General features: G+C 45.7%; 1 protein-coding gene across 10 annotated transcripts in view; it reads left to right on the plus strand.

Annotated features, from left to right (window-relative positions):
• Window positions 1–18572, plus strand: part of HNF1B (HNF1 homeobox B) — an 84919-nt gene that overhangs the window by 55858 nt on the left and 10489 nt on the right. For 6 of the 10 annotated variants that reach the window (XM_044993571.1, XM_044993564.1, XM_044993569.1 and 3 more), the window contains 4 exons: window positions 12344–12507; window positions 16541–16673; window positions 17122–17196; window positions 17302–17493. In XM_044993571.1, the coding sequence (XP_044849506.1) occupies window positions 12344–12507; window positions 16541–16673; window positions 17122–17196; window positions 17302–17493 (564 nt within the window). Of the gene's footprint in view, window positions 1–12343; window positions 12508–16540; window positions 16674–17121; window positions 17197–17301; window positions 17510–18572 lie in introns of all 10 variants that reach the window. The other 4 variants (XM_044993567.1, XM_044993570.1, XM_044993565.1 and 1 more) reach the window with 3 other exon arrangements.

The following is an 18572-nucleotide window of genomic DNA, read 5'->3' on the forward strand; positions in this document are numbered from 1 at the left end:
TGATCACAGACCTTTTAAGGTGAGATGATGATATCAAAATTAATCCAGCAGCTTGTTGGTTCTATATTAGATAAGGGTTCCTGTAGTGAAACCAAGGAAGAGCAATTAACCAGTGTCTGAATAACACAGTCTGATTGACTAAGGAGGTACTCTTATAAAGCCTGTACCTATTCACTCTCTGCGCTATTCGGACCAGAAGCCCAGCTCTCACTGGTATTTATTCAGGCTCCCTCCCCCTGTCGCTGCACTGTATCTTGCAAGATCAGTACCCTTAATGCGTGATCAAACTCCCATGGAAGCGGATGGACGTCAGTGGGGACTGAATTTTGGTGCAGATCTAACATACATGGCAGTGCTTGTGGCTCCGTTAGCGAAAAGGGGGGTCAGTAAGTGTGAGGGCTGGGGTCTCCATTCTGTTTTAAAACAGTGGCCTGTGTGGCTGAGAGGTTATGCAGAAGGCGACTGTGTGGAGTGTACGCTGAGTGGCGCACTGGAGTGCTGCCTTCAGGCCTGGTGTATGTGAAATGTAACAAAAGGACTGTGGCCAGGAGAGCAGAGAGGGCTGCACTTCTCTGCTCCTGGGCTTTCCTTAAAGGGAGCTGAGGTGACAGCACCAGGCCACAGAGAGTGGAATTCCTGTGATGCCTGGGGAATTGACCACTGTGTTTGTTATCCTGCTGCTATTTCAAGGCTATGGCTCCAGAAAGGAGAGACAGACTGGGGCTTCCTTGCTTCTGAGACATGAGCACAGTTTTACAGCTTGTAGGGCTAAATCCTGGCTATGAGCAAGTGAGCCGTATGCGAGGAACCTTACTGCCGCCTTAAGGGGGTTGTAGGGTTCTTACTGCTGCAGGCCTCCCTGTAGAGCAGCGGTCGGCAGCCTTTCAGAAGTGGGGTGCCGAGTCTTCATTTAGTCACTCTCATTTTAAGTTTTGTGTGCCAGTCATACATTTTAACATGTTTAGAAGGTCTCTTTCTATATATAACTAAACTATTGTTGTATGTAAAGTAAAAAAGGTTTTTAAAATGTTTTAAGAAGCTTCATTTAAAATTAAATTAAAATGCAGAGCCCCCCGGACCAGTGGCCAGGACCTGGGCAGTGTGAGTGCCACTGAAAATCAGCTCATGTGCCGCCTTCGGCACGCATGCCATAGGTTGCCTACCCCTACTGTACAGGAGGGACCGGCTTGGCTGGCAAGTCCACACAGGTACTGATCCAGAAGCTCGGCTCCTCAACCGCTAGCCCCTCTGATTGCCAGCATGGGAGGAAAGTCCACAGAGCACAGCTCCATATTGCACATAAGATACAGACTCCCTCCCTGTTAGCCCCATTGCACATCAGAACCACCCCAGTTCTGCTGCCTACCAGGTCTCTGATGCCTGCAAGAGGTGGGGAAGGGAAGCAAGATTTGCCCCTTGAGCTGGAGGCAGATATTTGTATTTCTTCTCCACCTGGGACAGGAAATGATCCTGATTATTACAGGATCAACCAGAGAGTAATAATCATCTGATCATCACCGAGAGTAATCTGTGTGATTATAGCTCTCTTCCTCTTATCAGTAAGAATAAGTGCCTGACTTGGTAGCTCAAAGGTGAAATCTCCTCTTGGGACCTGAAATGCACTGCTGGAGCTGTGTGGAATGTTCAAAGCCAAGTGAAACTCACCATCTTCCATTGCGAACCCAGGTTCCACCCTCAAGCTCCCCAAGGCTCACGAAGCTCCAGGCTTCTGAGTGACATGAGCGCTGAGTAAAATGAGTTACCTAAGGAAAACGGAGACAGGAAAATTCCCCACCTCAGGGTTCAACTCAGTCCTATGACTCTGGGTGTGGAGTCCAGCATCCCCCAAATCCTTGCCCCCACCTAGGTCCTGTAACCTGCACCTGATGGCCGCCTTTACTCAAACCTTCAGCAGTGGAAAGATTCTTGCTTATGCTGGGCTCCTCCTCGTAGGTCATTGAACTGGCTGCTTAGCCTGAGTGCTGAAGGAATCTGCCTCTTCAGGCCTTAGACTAACAAAAGCCTGTGGTTAAAGGCCATCAGGAGCTGAAGTTTTCATGGTTGGGCTGGAGCTGATGCTGGGCTGGTTGGCCTAGAAAACATGGAAAAGCCAATAAAACATTTCACAGGCTGTACAAGTTGGTGGCCGAACAATAGCCAAGGCCAATAAACAAGACTTTTCTATTGTGGGAATAAGCCCACGGACAGCGATTCCTATGCAGGTTCCTATCATCGCAGGCTGCAGTGGGGTGGTGGGGAGGGAAGACAGGGGCGAGATAAATCTCTTTACACTTCAAGCTGTGGAACTACAAGGGAGGGAGAGGGAACAATTGAGCCAGCTTTACAAAAGCTGTCCGACCTTTCCATAAGCCAGGAACTCTGACTACATTAGTAAGATCTCTGAGGGCCTTCTCTGTCCCAAACCTTTGCAAGAGGAAAGCATTACGTTCTGGGGCAGAAAACAGCTGCTGTCTTCGCAAGTTAGCTTCTGATTCTTTTAGCTGACGGCAAAGATCACAGGAAACCAGCACCATACCAAACACAGGGACAGGTTAGAGAAATATATGCCAGGGATGGTCTAGGCCTGGGGTTCTCAAACTGGGGGGGTTGACCCCTGAGGGGGTCACAAGATTATTACAGGGGGGTCACGAGCTGTCAGCTGCCACCCCCAAACCCCGCCTCACCTCCATCGTTTATAATAGCGTTTTTAATGTATAAGGAGTGTCGCACTCAGAGCCTTGCTGTGTAAAAGGAGTCACCAGTACAAAAGTTTGGGAACCACTGGTCTAGGCATATTTAATCCTACCAGAGCATGAGGGATAGATTAGATGAGGTCCCTTCCAGCCCTATGTTATCTAGGATTCTAATGAATCCTATGTCCTTTGAACACCTGCAATGGGCTCAGCATAGGACAGTCCCTGTTTCAAACCATTTACAGGCTAGAAGGAGGATTTTTCAGAAAGTGCTTGTGGATGTCTCCATTTTTGGGTGCCGAATCTGAGACGCTTAAAGGCCTTGATTTTTCCAGAAGTGCTGAGCACCCACGCTCTGAAAATCCGGCCCCTTTAAGGGATCTCAAAATCCATAGCCACTCAGTGAACATTTTAGCCTGGATGTACTGGGCAATCCCTGGGTGGGGATGACTGAGCATGGATTTGTGTTTCCTGTTTGCACAAACTATGTTACAAACTCACTTCTTGTGGGGCATTGTGAAAACCCTTCAATAAGTATGTGAGGAGAAAATAGTGAGCGGGTGAATGGGTGTGGAAGGCGCCTTATGAGCATGGAGGCTCCTTGGGCAAAGCATAAAATATGGCCATCTTCTACTAGGCTTCTTATACTAACATAGCTAAGAATGTTGTGTTCTGCTCTAAAACTACTGAGCACTCTTGGGTGCTAAAAGCCAATCAAGATATTTAGGGGACACTGTTAATAATAATAATAATTAATCCCAGCACGTTTCAGTGTTTTCCAGACATTACATATTTAATCCACCTAAGTAAGTGAAAGTATCTGCCTAACATTGGTGCTGCATAACTGATAGTAATTATCCCCATTGAGTGCAAGGGGAAATCCAAGGCAGAATAGTTGAGTGGCTTCCCAAAGGTCAGTAAGACAGCCGTGTCCGAGCCAAGAGAAGAACTGAGTTAGTCCCGTGCTTAGACCACCTGGATGCACCTTATGCTTTATTTCAATGGCGCAGGACCCACCTGAAAGCTAGGGGTATGATTGTCCTCATCACATACGCATACTCCTGCTAACTCTCAGCAAGCTAGCTGGAGTATAAATAGTGATATAAATGTAGCCATTCTGGGTAGTGGCAGTGAAGGCATGGCTGAGCTCTCCCAAGTACATACATACCCACCAGTTTCAGATGGATTTCTACATGATCAGGCAGGCTTCTGCTGCCTCAACCAGTGCTACTGCAGCTATCCTGATGTTTATACTTATGCTCGCTCTCAGCGAGCTACCACAAGTATGTATATACGAGCAAGGGAAGCACATCCCTAACTCGTCGTGTAGACATGACTTCAGTGCAATGTTAGCAATTATTCGCTTCTTCACCATGTAGATACTTTCCACACAGCTAAAGCTGCTGTTTCTCTGAAATTGACCAAGCTGTAGAACCTCTTTCTCCCTTGAACCTATCTAAAAAATTCCGCTAAGCATGAATGTCAAGACTGCCATCTTTCTTAACACCTGTGGATGCAGTGTTGCCAACTCTCATTGTTTTATCATCAGTCTTGCAAGATTTGGTGTTTTTCTTAAAGCCCCAGCACCTGGAGTCATGTGATTATGTGAGAATCTGTTTTTTGTTTTTTACTTAAAATAAAACTTCTTACCCTCACAGGGGCAGAAGAAAGCTTGAAAATATGAATTCTAAAGGCTCAAAAACCAGAAGGCAAATAAAAAGAACGCCAAATGCATCATTTAAAAAAAATAATTTTTAAGTCAATCACATTATGGGGGGGGCACTGACACATGATTTTTGAGACTCAGGGTTGGAAATATTGTGATTTTTGTGTTTGTAACAGAATCAGTCCTTGTGGGAAAACCCTACTATATTTAATAGAGATTGAAACAACTGTCTAGGATTTAACAGAGAATAATATCCCTACTGCAGAATTTTATAGTATTTCTTAAACCTCTAGAAAGAGACTCATTCTCTGTAAAATACTATGGGTTTTTAGAGTAATTTCTATAGAATCCTATTACATTTCTATAAAATGTTATTGGTTTGCTCCCTAGTAAGTTAGATGGGGCTTTTCCATAAGGAACCAAATTGTATTTTTGCTTCCTACTAAAGAAAACAGGAGCTGTCTATCATTTATAGATTTTTTTTTAAATATAGCTTCCCCCTCTTCTTGGTTTTATCTCCCCTCCCATTGTTTAAATAATTTGTCAGATTTTCTGACCCAACAGCAGTTGGAACACACTTTGCATGAGGTTAGGAATACAGGACAAGAATGCGTGTGACAGTGCTTTAGTTGAGTAATGTTTACCCTGTTCGTGGCTGGGACAGTCACTCAGACTGGCAGATGTCTACCTGCCAAAGAACATTCTTCCATTATCAGGGATGGGAGAGTTGCTGGGGAAAAACTAGGAGCCAAAGTCATCACAGGAGGATTCCTAACTGTTCAACAGCTGACGCTGAACATCTAAAGAAAAAGAGAGAGAGGCCTTTTCATGTTCATTCTGCACTCGTTTGTTGGGCAGTGTTTGATGAATCATACAGATTTTCTCCAGAGGTGGTTGCATTTAGGTGGTGGACCGGTGCATATGTGTCATTTCGGTGCTTCCTCAGTGGGTGATAAACTAGATGACCTCTAAGTTGACTTCCAACCCTACATTTCTAAGCTAATTTTTAAAGTGCTTTGGGATCCTTCAGGAGGAAAAATGTCATGTCAGATAATTATAATCCACCATCATTCATTTTTCTTTCTTTCACCACCATTGAATCATATGTATATTTTTTTAAGACCAGAAGGAACCATTAATGATCATTTAGTTCTTAGACTTTTACCCACTGATTTCTGCATCAAGCCCACCGACTTGTGGTTGGACTAACACACATTGTGACCCTTGGATCTTTTCTCCCCTTGGTTGAAATAATGACCAACGTGAAACTTTGCCCAAACTTTTTCAAATTTCTTGTGAAGTTTGTGTAAGTTACCTTGTCATCCCCAATCACTCCGTTATCTTTCATTTTTGCTACAGCTGTACTGCTAGGTTCTGTCCGGAAGCAGGAGTATTAGAAATCTCACAAAGAAATCGGCTGGTTTGTAGCCTCAGGCAGCTCAGTTAGTGCAGAGCTGCACTTAAGCCACCTGATGTGTCTGCAAATTGAACATTTTAGAGTTGGCAGCTGGGCAGCTGCCTTCCATGTGGGCTGTAGGGAATCTTATTTTTCTAATTTACACGGGGCTGCCATTAAGCTGCCCTAAATGCTTAGGACAGTGGTGATTTCCTTGGGTCCTTCTCACATGAAGAGCCTGATATTTTCACAACTCCTTGTCACCACAATATCTGTGAGATTCAGGATTTGCGATGTTATCACACCATCGTATGATGGCTACACATGTCCTGGCAAAGCTGCAATCATCTCATCTCTTATTTCAGCTCAGTGCTAATGTGGACACGAGGACGAACGGATATAAATTGTCAGTCAGGAAATTTAGGCTTGAAATTAGACGAAGGTTTCTAACCATCAGAGGAGTGCTATACTGGAACAGCCTACCGAGGGAAACAGTGGGGGCGAAGGACCTCCATGACTTTAAGATTAAGCTAGATAAGTTTATGGAGGAGATGGTATGATAGGATAAGGGGCTTAGTCAATAGGTCAATTAAGTGCCACACTGGTAAATAGTACAATGGGTCAATGATATGATATCCTTAAGCTTTTTCCAGAGGGTATGGCTAGAGAGTCTTGCCCGCATGCTCGGGGTTCAGCTGACCGCCATATTTGGGGTCGGGAAGGAATTTTCCTCCAGGGTAGATTGGCAGTGGCCCTGGAGGTTTTTCGCCTTCCTCCGAAGCATGGGGCAGGGGTCGCTTGCTTAAGGAGTGGGTGGATCGGCATATGAGGCCTGCATCTTGCAGGAGGTCAGACTAGATGATCATAATGGTCCCTTCTGATCTTGAATTCTATGATTCTATGATTCTATCTCTCCTACAATTTGTCCGTAGCTCCCAATCACAGCCCTTGCAGTGTCACCAGGCCATTAAGAAAGGAAGGTAGATAGGTAGGTAGGTTAGTGGGCGGGCAGGATGGTAATGAGACTTGGAGTAGAGCTGTACAAATAATTAACTTTTTTGGTCCACTGGCCATTCTGAAAAATTGAGGGCAAAATATTTAATGTTAACCCAAAATGAATTTTTTTTTTAAATTTTCATTGAAACAAAACATTAAAAAAAAAAGTTACAGAGCAAATGATGCATTTTGTTCGACCAAAAACCAAAATGTTTTGCTTGTTTTTTGAGCTTTTTAAAGCATTTTTAAATGAAATTGAAGCGCATTACAAAACAAAAGGTGTTTTCAAATTGCAAAATCAAAATGTTTCATCTTGAAAATGTCAAAATAAAATGTTTCAATGTCTTGGGATTTTGGGAGGGAGGGAGTTATTATCAACTGAGATGATTTTGGTGAATTTGACATGAATTTGCAAAATATTGCAGTTGACCTGAATCTGGATTTTATTTTTATTTTATTTTTTTTTGGTGGGGGGCGGAAAATGTTTGGCTAAAAAATTACACCTAGCTCTAACTTGGAGCCTTTCAAAGATGTTTGTAAGAACCTGTCGGATTCTTGGATATGACAAATGCTATGTTGTCAATATTTGTCACATCTCAAAGCTTTGCGGTGGCCTGTGTGAATGAGTTGGTGGTCTCACTCCAGTTTCTCACTGGATGGGACTCTGCATCTCAGCTGGTGCTAACTAGCATTCTTACTGGGGGGTCTCAGCACAGAGGCTAAGGATGGAATGGGCCCTGGGACTGAACCCCTTTCAGACCCTTTTTCGAGGTGTTGTTCCTCTCAGTCAGGGCTGAGGAACAATGGCGAGGCAATTGCAGCATGGGCAGCAGAGATGTATCTGTTCTATGAACACACAGAGGCAATGAGGCTCCAGGGCTGTCAGTCCTGTACCTGTCACAAGCAGTCACTTCTATCTCCGAAGAGAGTGTCTTAAACCTGCTTGTTATATGTAGTGCTTGACTGTTTATAATAAATGGCTTTTATGCTGCATTTGTCAAGGCGGCCTTGTAAAAGCAGCGTTTGTTTCCAGTGGGTTTCCTCAGTTAATTATTTGTGATCTGCTGTAGATGCCTTCCAATGACACACTGCAGGTCCTGTGGTTATCGATGCAGGGGATTTTTGTAGCCAGATTATATTTATACTGAAGCATTGTGCTAACTCCAGACTGGATCGTTGGTGCATGTAGACTTTGATGGGCTGAGATGTCCTCTTCCCTTTGGAGCTGTCATTCTTTTATTTCCTTGACACGATCTGTTACTCACAAGCAGGGCTGGCTCCAGACCCCAGCACGCCAAGCGCGCGCTTGGGGCGGTGTCCCGCGGGAGGGCGGCAGGCGGCTCCCGTGGACCTCCCGCAGGCGTGCCTACGGAGGGTCCGCTGGTCCTGCGGCTCCGCTGGAGCATCCGCAGGCGTGCCTGTGGGAGGTCCACCGGAGCCGCGGGACCAGCGGACCCTCCGCAGGCACGTCTGCAGGAGGTCCACCGGAGCCGTGGGACTGGCGACCGCCAGAGTGCCCCCCGCGGCGTGCCGCCCTGCTTGGGGCGGCGCAAATCCTAGAGCCGCCCCTGCTCACAAGTGTCTCAGGACTGAGTCTGGCATGGAAACATGATTCATAAAGGCCTGGAAGGGAAGTCAGAACCAGACTGCGCTGGGCTGCTAGGAAGACTTTTCGATAGCTGAGAGAATCAGGAGATGTGGGGCATAAAGGGGGAGTAGTCATCTCATGGGACACGGATTCACTCACCTCACAGTCCAAACCAGTAGAGGACAGGAATGTCCAGATGTATCTATAGCTATAACTGTGGGTATGTCTATACTGCAGTCACGGGACCTGACTGGGGCTTGAGTAGGTGTATCTGAGCTAGCTTTAACATTGCTAGCTTGGGTCCTGGAGTGGTGAAGCTGTAACAGCACAGGCTTAAGCATGGCCCGCCCAGAACCCTGGGTAAATACTCGCTGCCTAGCCCATGCTAAAGCGTAGACTCTCTTGATTTTCACCCAAATTTTAGACCACGCAAGTAGATGAAAATCCTGACTAAGGTAAGAAAATCCAATATGTAACATTAGGAAATGTGTTCCTAATAAGTTAGTCGAAGTTTAAATGCAAGTCCGTCTGCTAAAGTAAAGCAATGTAGAGGAAGATACATATGCATGCTTAGATGTGTGTACGTACTGTTAATGTTTGTCAACCATACATTAAACTGCTTTGACTTTCAATGCTCTTATTTTTCTCTTATTTGGTGCTTTTTTTTCTGTCCTCCTGTTTTCCAATATCAACCCTGATATTTACCCAGAAAACTGAAGTTAATTTTTGGCCCTGATTGTCAGCCATTTTTAAAACATTGTCATAAACACTGACAAATTCCTGAGTATGATGCCTTGTTGGCAGTTGTAGCCTAGTTGAGGGGAGGGGGTTCCTATCCAGTTACAGGGGGAGAGTGTCCATGTCATTAAAAACATCATCCCAAGTAATTCTCTTTGGAACGTTGCTGGGTTGTCTCACCAGCGAGGCCCAGATACCAGGGTGAAGGGCACACTGCAACTGGATCCCCAGTAGGTGGACCCTTGCACCCACGCAGACCCCATTGAAGCCGGTGGTGCTCTGGGACGGTGTTGGTGTCCACCTGCACAGATCTCACCTTGGGATCAGGGTTCAAGATAGCAAGGCCAAGAACTGAATTGACACGGGATGCCCTCTTGCCCTGAGAGATCGCCCAGCCACAGGGAGAGGGGCGGTCAGAGATGGAACAAGGTGGTGAATCTTGTTCGGCCACTCTCCATTGTGCAGATAAATAGAGGCCTTGAGTCACCAGCGCGCCAGCCTGGCAACTTGCACCAGGACTAACATTACAAACATTTTTAGTGACATAAGAACTGGGTGCAGGGGAATCTGGGAAGTGAGTACTGGGGTTCTTCCTGGATCAGTCCCCAGGCCTGCTGTCAAGTCTGCAGTTAAATAACAGCAGCTGGGACTAGATCAGAGGTGACATCGTTTTTCCATGTGATTCCCTGCGAGTCCTTGACTAGCTTTGGCCTTCTCCGCTGAGGGTTGTCTTTACAACCCATTTGGGGACAGAACTTTGACTGACAGTAAAATAAACTTGGGGCCTTTGACTCCTGGATGCATGCCAGCCTGTCAGCACACATTGTGTACTTTCTCTCTTGTTGGCTTTCTCTCATCTAGCTTTTACAGGGGGGGGGAAGGTTGTAAACATCTGTGGAAAGGTGTCCCTTGCACAAAAGCTCTCCATCAAGGGTTTTACAGCCCTGAAACGCCTCAGCCCAGCAACGAATACATGTTGCATAAAGTGCAATTAGACAGGCTTAAACCATGCTGCGCATATTCTGAGCACTCTCATTCTGCCTGTCACTGATCTGATGCAATAGATGGCGTGACTGCAGAGTAGTGGGAAACCTGTCTAAAAGAACCGGTGGTGTAAAAGCAAATCCAAATGCAACAACAGCAACATATTTTAAACCAACGTGGTTTACAGTTGCCGTCTGCGTTTTGGTTGCTGGCTTTTTTGCATGCAAAACGCTGCATTTGCACATAGGAATGGCACTTGCATGCACAAACAGGGGGGGCGAGACATCCAACTGTCTGATTTACACATGTAAATAATTATGAAAACCAAATTGCAGATGCAATTAAGACCTGGCTGAGGGCACCTTGGAAACTTTGCCCTAACCTGAATTTAGGAAGACAGGGGAGAAACATTCCCCAATTCTGGCTAGCAAAGCATGTAGCACTGGATTCCGTGCATCACCGGCTTTCTCTAACTCTTTAACATGGTTCTGAAATAATTGTTTGCTAGAAGGAAGAGCATTACGGATAACTGCATGTGAATGAGTAGCCCAAACAGTCCTGCCTTTTCTTCAGAATTCCTACGTCTGTGCCATCAAAATGAGAGGTTTTAAAAGCAAACGCTAAGCAAATTAAATTGATTCAAACCAGGGCTGAGAAAGTAAGTGTGAAACAAACCAAAACCACTCTGAGCCCCAGATTCTAAGTAATATAGAAGACACAACTGAGCAGAACGAAGGCGCAAAAGATTTCAAGCCCCTTTCCCAATGTCTTGTTCTCACTGCTTTTCTTGTCAGTGATTAGAGAGATGAAGCGAACCCAAAACTTACCCCCAACTTTCCCCCTGCCTCAAACATTGTGGGTTCAGATAAAACAGGCCCAAAGCAAATTTCTGGCTCTGAAGAGCTCTTTCTCATGAGCAGGGCCGGCTCCAGGGTTTTTGCCGCCCCAAGCACCAAAAATAAATAAATAAATAAATAAAAGTCGTGATTGGCAGCAATTCAGCAGCAGGTCCTTCCCTCAGAGAGGGAGTGACAGCCCCACCACCGAATTGCCGCCAAATGGCCGGGTGTGCCGCCCACCCCCCCTTCATTGGCCACCCCAGGCACCTGCTTGCTACGCCGATGCCTGGAGCCAGCCCTGCTCATGAGCTTTGGAGTGTTAGGAATCTAGATCCCGCTTGAGCCCATCTCGTGTGGTTCTTGTAAGAAAACACCAGTAATGAAGCCTGGTGTTTTTGCAAGCGCACACAGAAGACTAGTAACAAAGGCACAGAGCAACAAGATCATGAACTATCATGGCTGCCTTGGTAACGGATGTATAGAGGTCTCTGACAGTGCGGTATCGGAAGAGTTTTATCCCTGGTGTCTTTTATTATTACTATTATTATTTATTTTAAATAAAAGCTGTGAAAAATGACCTTTTTTCTCCCCAGAAACGTCACCATATTATGCTGACTGATTGTTTGCTGCTGTTTTAACCTGCCGTATATAATGAAAATGCTTTGACTAGGGTTGCCAACCCTCCCGGATTGGCCGGGAGTCTCCTGGAATTGGAATCGATCTCCCGGAGGCTACTGAAACCAATCTGGGGGATTTTAATAGGCCGCTAAAAGTCCGGTCAGCAGTGCAGAGGGGCTAAAGCAGGATCCCTATGTGCCCTGGCTCCGCATGGCTCCCGAAAGTGACCGTCATGTCCCTCTGGCTCCTAGATGCAGGGATGGCCATGGGGACTCCGCACACTGCCCCCACCTCAAACGCCGACTCTGCAGCTCCCATTGGCCGGGAACCATGGCCAATGAGAGCTGCGGGGGTGGTGCCTGCAGGCAGGGGCAGCGTGCAGAGCCACCTGGCCACCCCTGAGCCTTGGAGCTGATTTGCCAGTCGCTGGGAGCTGCCCGAGATAAGCACCGCGCGGTCAGAGCCTGCACCCCTCAGCCCCTCCCGCACCCCAACCCCCTGCCTCAGCCCCCTCCCGTACCCCACAGCTCTTGTACATCCCATTCCCCTGCCCCAGGCTCAGCCTGGAGCCCCCTCCCACACTCTGAACCCCTCAGCTCCATCCCAGCCCGGTGAAAGTGAGTGAGGGTGCGGGAGAGTGAGCGCTTGGGGGGGGACGGGGGGGATGAAGTGAGAGGGGGCTGGGCCTTGGAGAAGGGGTGGGGCCTTTGAGAAGGCCGGGGCAGGGGCGGGGCCAGGGTGTTTCGGTTTGTGCAATCAACCCCGTGTATGACTGTATGGCAGCTCGGGGTTGTTAATACACCGCACTTGGCCTTGTTTTTGCAGGAGTCCGATACAGCCAGCAGGGGAACAATGAGGTCACTTCCTCGTCGACAATCAGTCACCATGGCAACAACACCATGGTGACCACCAGCCAGTCCGTCCTACAGCAGGTTTCCCCAGCAGGGTTGGACCCAGGCCACAATTTACTCTCGCCTGATGGTAAAATGGTGAGTACACCTGGCCTATTGTAGCTCCAAAGCTGATAAGATAAGAGGGCCCAGCAGGCAAAACAAACAAGACTTTTTTTTTTTTTTTAGTTTCACACAAGGCCCACATTAAACAATGAAGCATTGTAGGGCTGGAGGAGGGGGGCGGGGTAAAAAAAAAAATCCCAGCTGCCAGGAGTCAGAGGCGGCGCTCTGAGCGTAGCTTTCCCCGCCAGGTAGTGGTGCACATTCTGAACCCAGCCAATAAACCTGACACAGGCCCGTTCTCATTTTATTGATTGAATGCCTTGTAAAGTAGCGCAGTGGGTGGATCACTGTTTGTTTTTCGCTGCCGATGACATTCGTGTTGATAAAATGCTCATTCACTTATTTTTTTTTTCTGAAGCCCAACAAAGTTCTAAGTTTCACCAGGGAAGCAGTTTCTTTACAAGCAAGCCCCTTCCCCTGTCTGACCCCCCCCACACACACACACTCTCTCTCTCTCTACACACACACACACACACACACACACACACAGAGGATATGAATCTGTTACTGCTCAAGCTGAGTGGAATAATACAGATTTGGTGACACCAAAACATTTTGCAAATTCATGTCGATTTCACCTAATTGTCTAAAAATCTTTAAAAAATTGAAATGGTTTTTCCTTTTTTCAGTTTGTGAAAGGGCTTTTTTATACCAAAATAATCTCTTCTCTTTTTTTAAGACCTTCAAAACCAGTTCAGAATGTTGGATAGCTGAACAAAACATTTCGATTGACCTAAAAAGAAAAAAAATTTCAACTTCAATTTCCCAAAAAATCTCAAAAAACCCTCAGGCTTTGGTCTGACCCAATTTATTTTTTAACATTTTGAGAATGCCAAGCTCTAGTTACAGCCCCAGTAAACAAGGCTCTGTAGTTCAAGCTGTAGCAGTTTATGCATTTAACTCTGGAGGCCCCGCGGTATTTGAGAGAGAAGATCAGTGAGGTAATATCTCTTATTGAACTACTGTTGGTGAAAGAGACAGCATGGTGGCCCATACACAGGCTTTTGAACTATAAATGAGTCCTGGTCATAATATAGATTAAGACAATGGGAACTAGATTCTAGTACTTCCCTAATGAGAGCCTTTGAAAAAAGATAGGTGGCAATGGATAATAAATATCAGTGGGCCCAAACTACATAATCTTAACCCAGATGCCTAACAACTTCCTACAGTAAAAGCCTTTCAATCCGAACATTAGGTTTGACTCACTGCAAGGAGAGATCTGGATTTTGCACACGACCCCCTATGTTCAGATTTCACATGCCCCCAAAATTTGGGACATGCATTTCTAAGCAGATCACGGATAATCATAGAAAATAATCCAGAAGAATAGATGACACATCAGGCATTAAAAATCAAATGGACAAAATGACTGATAAGGCATTGTGAGCCTTTCCTTTTAAAAGTCAGGAGAGTATTCTGAAGTAGTAGCCTAAACATATCATTTATTTTATTGTATTGCAATAGCAGTTAGGAACCCTAGTCACAGAGAGGAACTACGTGGTGATAGGTGCTGTACAAACGGAAGGAAGACCATCCCTGCCCCAAAGAGTTTACAGTCTCCATATAAGACAAGAGACAGCAGGTGCATAGACAGACAGACACATGGAGGTAGCACAATTAGATGAGATTGGTCAGCAGGATGATAGCCAGTGGTCTCTGCGCTACCTGTTACTAAATTTTCTGTAGCCATCACAGCAAAGGTGAGCTTTCTGGAAGGATTTGGAGGAGGACAATGAGGTAGTTTTGCAGATGTTTACAGGCCGCTCCTCCCAAGTGTGAGGGGCAGCATGGGGGAAAAAGCACGACGGTGCTTGTTTGAAATTTAACAAGTTACAGTTGAAATGGAACCAATTTTAACCATCACAGAAACATGCACAGCAGTAAAAGCTTTTACTCATCTTCACACAGTGCTCAACCAGCCCCATTGAGTGCAGGATGCACAGCGCCATCAACAACATTTATGGTCATCCATTAATATGGAGCTGTCATCCCGTTTATTTCTGATCTCCTCCGCAGAGCTAGCTAGTGCTTGCAAGTTATTTAACACAAATATGCTGTGGGCTGTGGTTTCCAGTGAGTAAACATGTTTCTCTAATATCCCATATCGAATTAACAACAGCCAAGGAAGTCATTGCAGCTTAAGATAATGTTGTGTTGGGTTTTTTTGAGGCACATGCTATTGAACCTATCAGGAGTTTGGGCTTGTCATTGTTTTATGAGCCTTCGTTGCCTTTTACCATCACAGCTATGGAAAACTCAGTGGAGGGTTGTTTTAATGATGTGGTTTGAATACTTTCTTCGTCATGTGATCTCTAGCTTGTTTCTTTTGGTTCAAGTTTTTGGTCCTAATCTCAAGTTTGAAATTAGCCCAGACTGCAGGAGTTCCATGGTTTTGTGACTGATTGTTTGACTTGCACACCTGCTGTGGTGTAAACTGGCCTTGAAGAACTTTTTGAAAAGGGAAAATACTGGATAAGAAAATCTGACTCATTCTCATGCTCTGAAATGCATTGATATATTTGTTTCAATTAAAGCAAGGCCCATCTCAAGCTCACATGTGCATGATACACTTGCAAACCGAGACCAAAAATTTCACACCTGGAACCCCGAAGTGTCTCTAAATCCACACTGAGGTACCTAAATAAAAGTGGGCTGATTTTTCAAAGGGCTGAGTACCTGAAGCTCCCATTGATGTCGGTGGAATTTGTGGATGTTCAGCACTTCTGATAATCAGACTGGTTTTATTTAGGTATCTGAATCCTTGCCTGCATCAGGGACCCCAATTTCAGACACTGGTGCAAACCTTCAGCATTGTAGACAAGGAAAGCCACAATATGCACTGGGAAAGCTTCATTGTGGTGGCAAGCAGTTGGCCTTGTCTGCACCAGGGGTTGCAGAAGTGCAGTTATATTGATGGCTGTAATTGGGACGTCTCTCCCATCCAGACTAGGCCTAAATAACCTCATTTCAGGCACCCATGTATGAACTATTGGGTTGCTGTCCGAAACATCAAGACCTCGATTCAGCAAGACGTTCACATAAGCATGTGTCGTAACTTTGAGCACAGGAGCAGTCCCCTTGAAGTCCATGAGACAAGTCACATGCTTAAAGTTGGGCTTTTCGTTAAGTACCTTGCTGAATTGGAGCCTAACCAGACTCACTTAACTAGCATTCCTGTTAGAACCTGTTTCAGTATTGGCAGCTGCAACAATTCAAAAATCATGAGTCTGGCCCCCTAAAATGATGAAACTGGCTTAAAAATTAATGAAATTTTAAAAAATAATACATTTGGGGTCTGTTCTTTGCCTTTGGCATTTTTAACCTTTATGATTCAAATTTTCCACCTTTCTTTTGTAACCATGAGGGCTAGAAAGTTATTGGGTTTTTGGTGGTGGTTGTGGTTGTTGTTTTACTGAATCTCAGACTCTCCCATAATCACATGGCTCCAGGATCTGAGGCTTTAAGAATAGAACACTAACTACCAAGAAAATTGCAATGAACTCTCAAGAACTGGCAACATTGCTGTTTACTCAGAAAAGGCCTGAGCACAAAAGATGAGTTTTTGCTGTGTGACTTGAGGATCCAAAATTTAGGATCTGGTAGACTGATGGGAGCAGTGGAAGCAGGTTTCATGAAATGCCTCTCACTGTTGCTGCTGTGGTTTATTTAACTGTTTCCACTGCAGTAGTACCTAGGAGCCCCAGTCATGGATCAGGACCCCTTTGTGCTAGGTGTTGTACAAACAGAGAACAAAAAGCAAGTTCCTGCCTCAGAGAGCTCCCAACTGACACAAATTGTGGATTTCCCCCGACTGACTGGGTCACTTTCCGTGAGATGATTTTGCTTGTCTTTTTTGTGAACGGCCTAGTCATGCATGAAGGGGGTCATTTCTGTATGGCTGGCCCTAGCCAAAGTCACTTTCATTTGTCTAGAAGCTGTTTTGTCACCCAGCTCCTGTCCATTGCACCTCTGATGTCTGTTGTCCCTTTTGGTTTCTTGACAGATCTCTGTTTCGGGAGGTGGGCTGCCCCCTGTAAGTACCCTGACCAATATCCACAGCTTGCCTCATCACAACCCACAACAATCTCAGAACCTCATCATGACACCGCTCTCTGGCGTCATGGCAATCGCGCAAAGTAAGTGCCTCACCGTGCTCTAGCTTCAATACACTCCTGTTGATAGGACTTTTATCCCCTCGGCTGGTATGTTTAGAAGCAGTGTGCGAGTAACTCTGTTCTGCAGCTCTGAATTCCCCCTCCTCTGTAGTTCCAGCTGGGTACAGTAACGTTCTTCACGCCCAGCACTAACACACTGTGTGGTCTTTTGCCGCATGCTATGGTGTTTCGCCACCGAGTTCAGAGGGGAAGGGAAGCAGTGGCTATGTGCCGTGAGTGAAATCCTGGTCCTGTTGAAGTCAATGGGAGTTTTGCCATTAAATCCAATGGGTCCAGGATTTCACCCAGTGTGTTTAGGGCCTGATCTGACCAGCTGCTCTGGGCATAAACTTGGAGGAACTCCATTGAAAGCTGTGAAAACAGATGTATTTGAGAGGGGGATAAAACCCTTTGATTTTTTTTTTACTAGGGTTTACTGCACACCCTGCTGCACTGCAGAGAGAAGCAGACCGTGTACAGCACAACCCTTGTGGGTATCTCCAATGTTTGAAGATAACATTCATCTCGATTTTTATTCCACTGCAGCAGTTTCTGATTCCACTGGCACTGAAATCTTGACATGTTGTTTCGTTCTCCTCTGTTCTCATAGGTCTAAATACTTCCCAGGCGCAGAGCGTCCCTGTTATCAACAGTGTTGCCGGAAGTCTGGCAGCTTTACAACCAGTCCAGTTTTCCCAGCAGCTACACAGTCCTCATCAACAGCCACTCATGCAGCAGTCGCCCAGCCATATGACACAGCAGCCTTTTATGGCCACAGTGACTCAGCTGCAGAATTCACACAGTAAGGATCTTGTCAGGTATTTGTTGAGGCCTGAAGGGAAGGATTTAGCTGCATTATAACTGCCAATTGTCATAAATACATTTTGAATTAACGTTGCTTTCTCCCCTCCTTGCCCTCTCCACCTCTCCGGCTAGTTGGTTCTAACTCATGACCTGGGTCATCTTCTCCGGCAGGTGTTAGGACATTCCCTTTCCAAAGTAGATTGATTCGTAGGGGAATCACAAACTCTCCAATGCTAAAGCAGTCCGATAAAAAGGGTGCGTCATGGAAGAATTTTTAATCCCAGAGAGCATCAGGGGAATGAAAACCCCCGAACTTCACCTTTCAAGTCTATGTGAGAACCCAAAGAGGAAGTGACTCCGCTTTCATCAGAGAGAGCCAGCACATGGCAATGAATGTTGCCCACTCTCCATTGTTACACCCCTCCCGTCTCACCCTTCCATAGTACATGTGTTTGCTCCTCTTTTAGAATACAGAGTGCACCTTCCCGCTGCATAAACTTATTCCTTCATACTCAGCCTGCAAGTCCAGGAGCCAAATTCTGCTCTCGATCACAGGCGTAAATTCAGAATAATGTCAATGAAATTATTCCAGATTTACATCAGAGCAGAATTTGGTTGAGGATCTTCCGTTTATGTCCCCATAGCGCCTGTGCTTGCCTGCACTGTGCTATCCAAGGAGATTTTGAGTTCTTCTCTAACTGCAATTGACAGGACCACCCCTTTAAAGTGCACTCAACGTGATCGTTGGAGCTAGGGGGCCAGGCAGGTGGTGAAAAACAAACCGGTTTAGCTCTGTGGACATTTGGACAGGCAACAGATGATAACTTTTTTTCCATATGGCTGTATTTATTGGCTAGGGCTTTCAAAGGGAGTCCGTAAAAGTCCATAGGATTTAGGTGCCTGACTCCCTGAGTCTCCTTGACTATCCCAACCATTTCATTGTACTTATTATGGTCTTTGCACTTTGGGGAGGAAGTTAGAACATAGGTATGTGGGGGAGGATGAACTACCTGTATGTTCTGCAAATGATGCCTTTGTTTTTATGTCTGTCGATGGGTTTTTTTTCAGTTGAGCTTT

The sequence above is a fragment of the Mauremys mutica genome, chromosome 19 (genome assembly GCF_020497125.1).
Source record: "Mauremys mutica isolate MM-2020 ecotype Southern chromosome 19, ASM2049712v1, whole genome shotgun sequence".
Classification (NCBI taxonomy): domain Eukaryota; kingdom Metazoa; phylum Chordata; order Testudines; family Geoemydidae; genus Mauremys; species Mauremys mutica.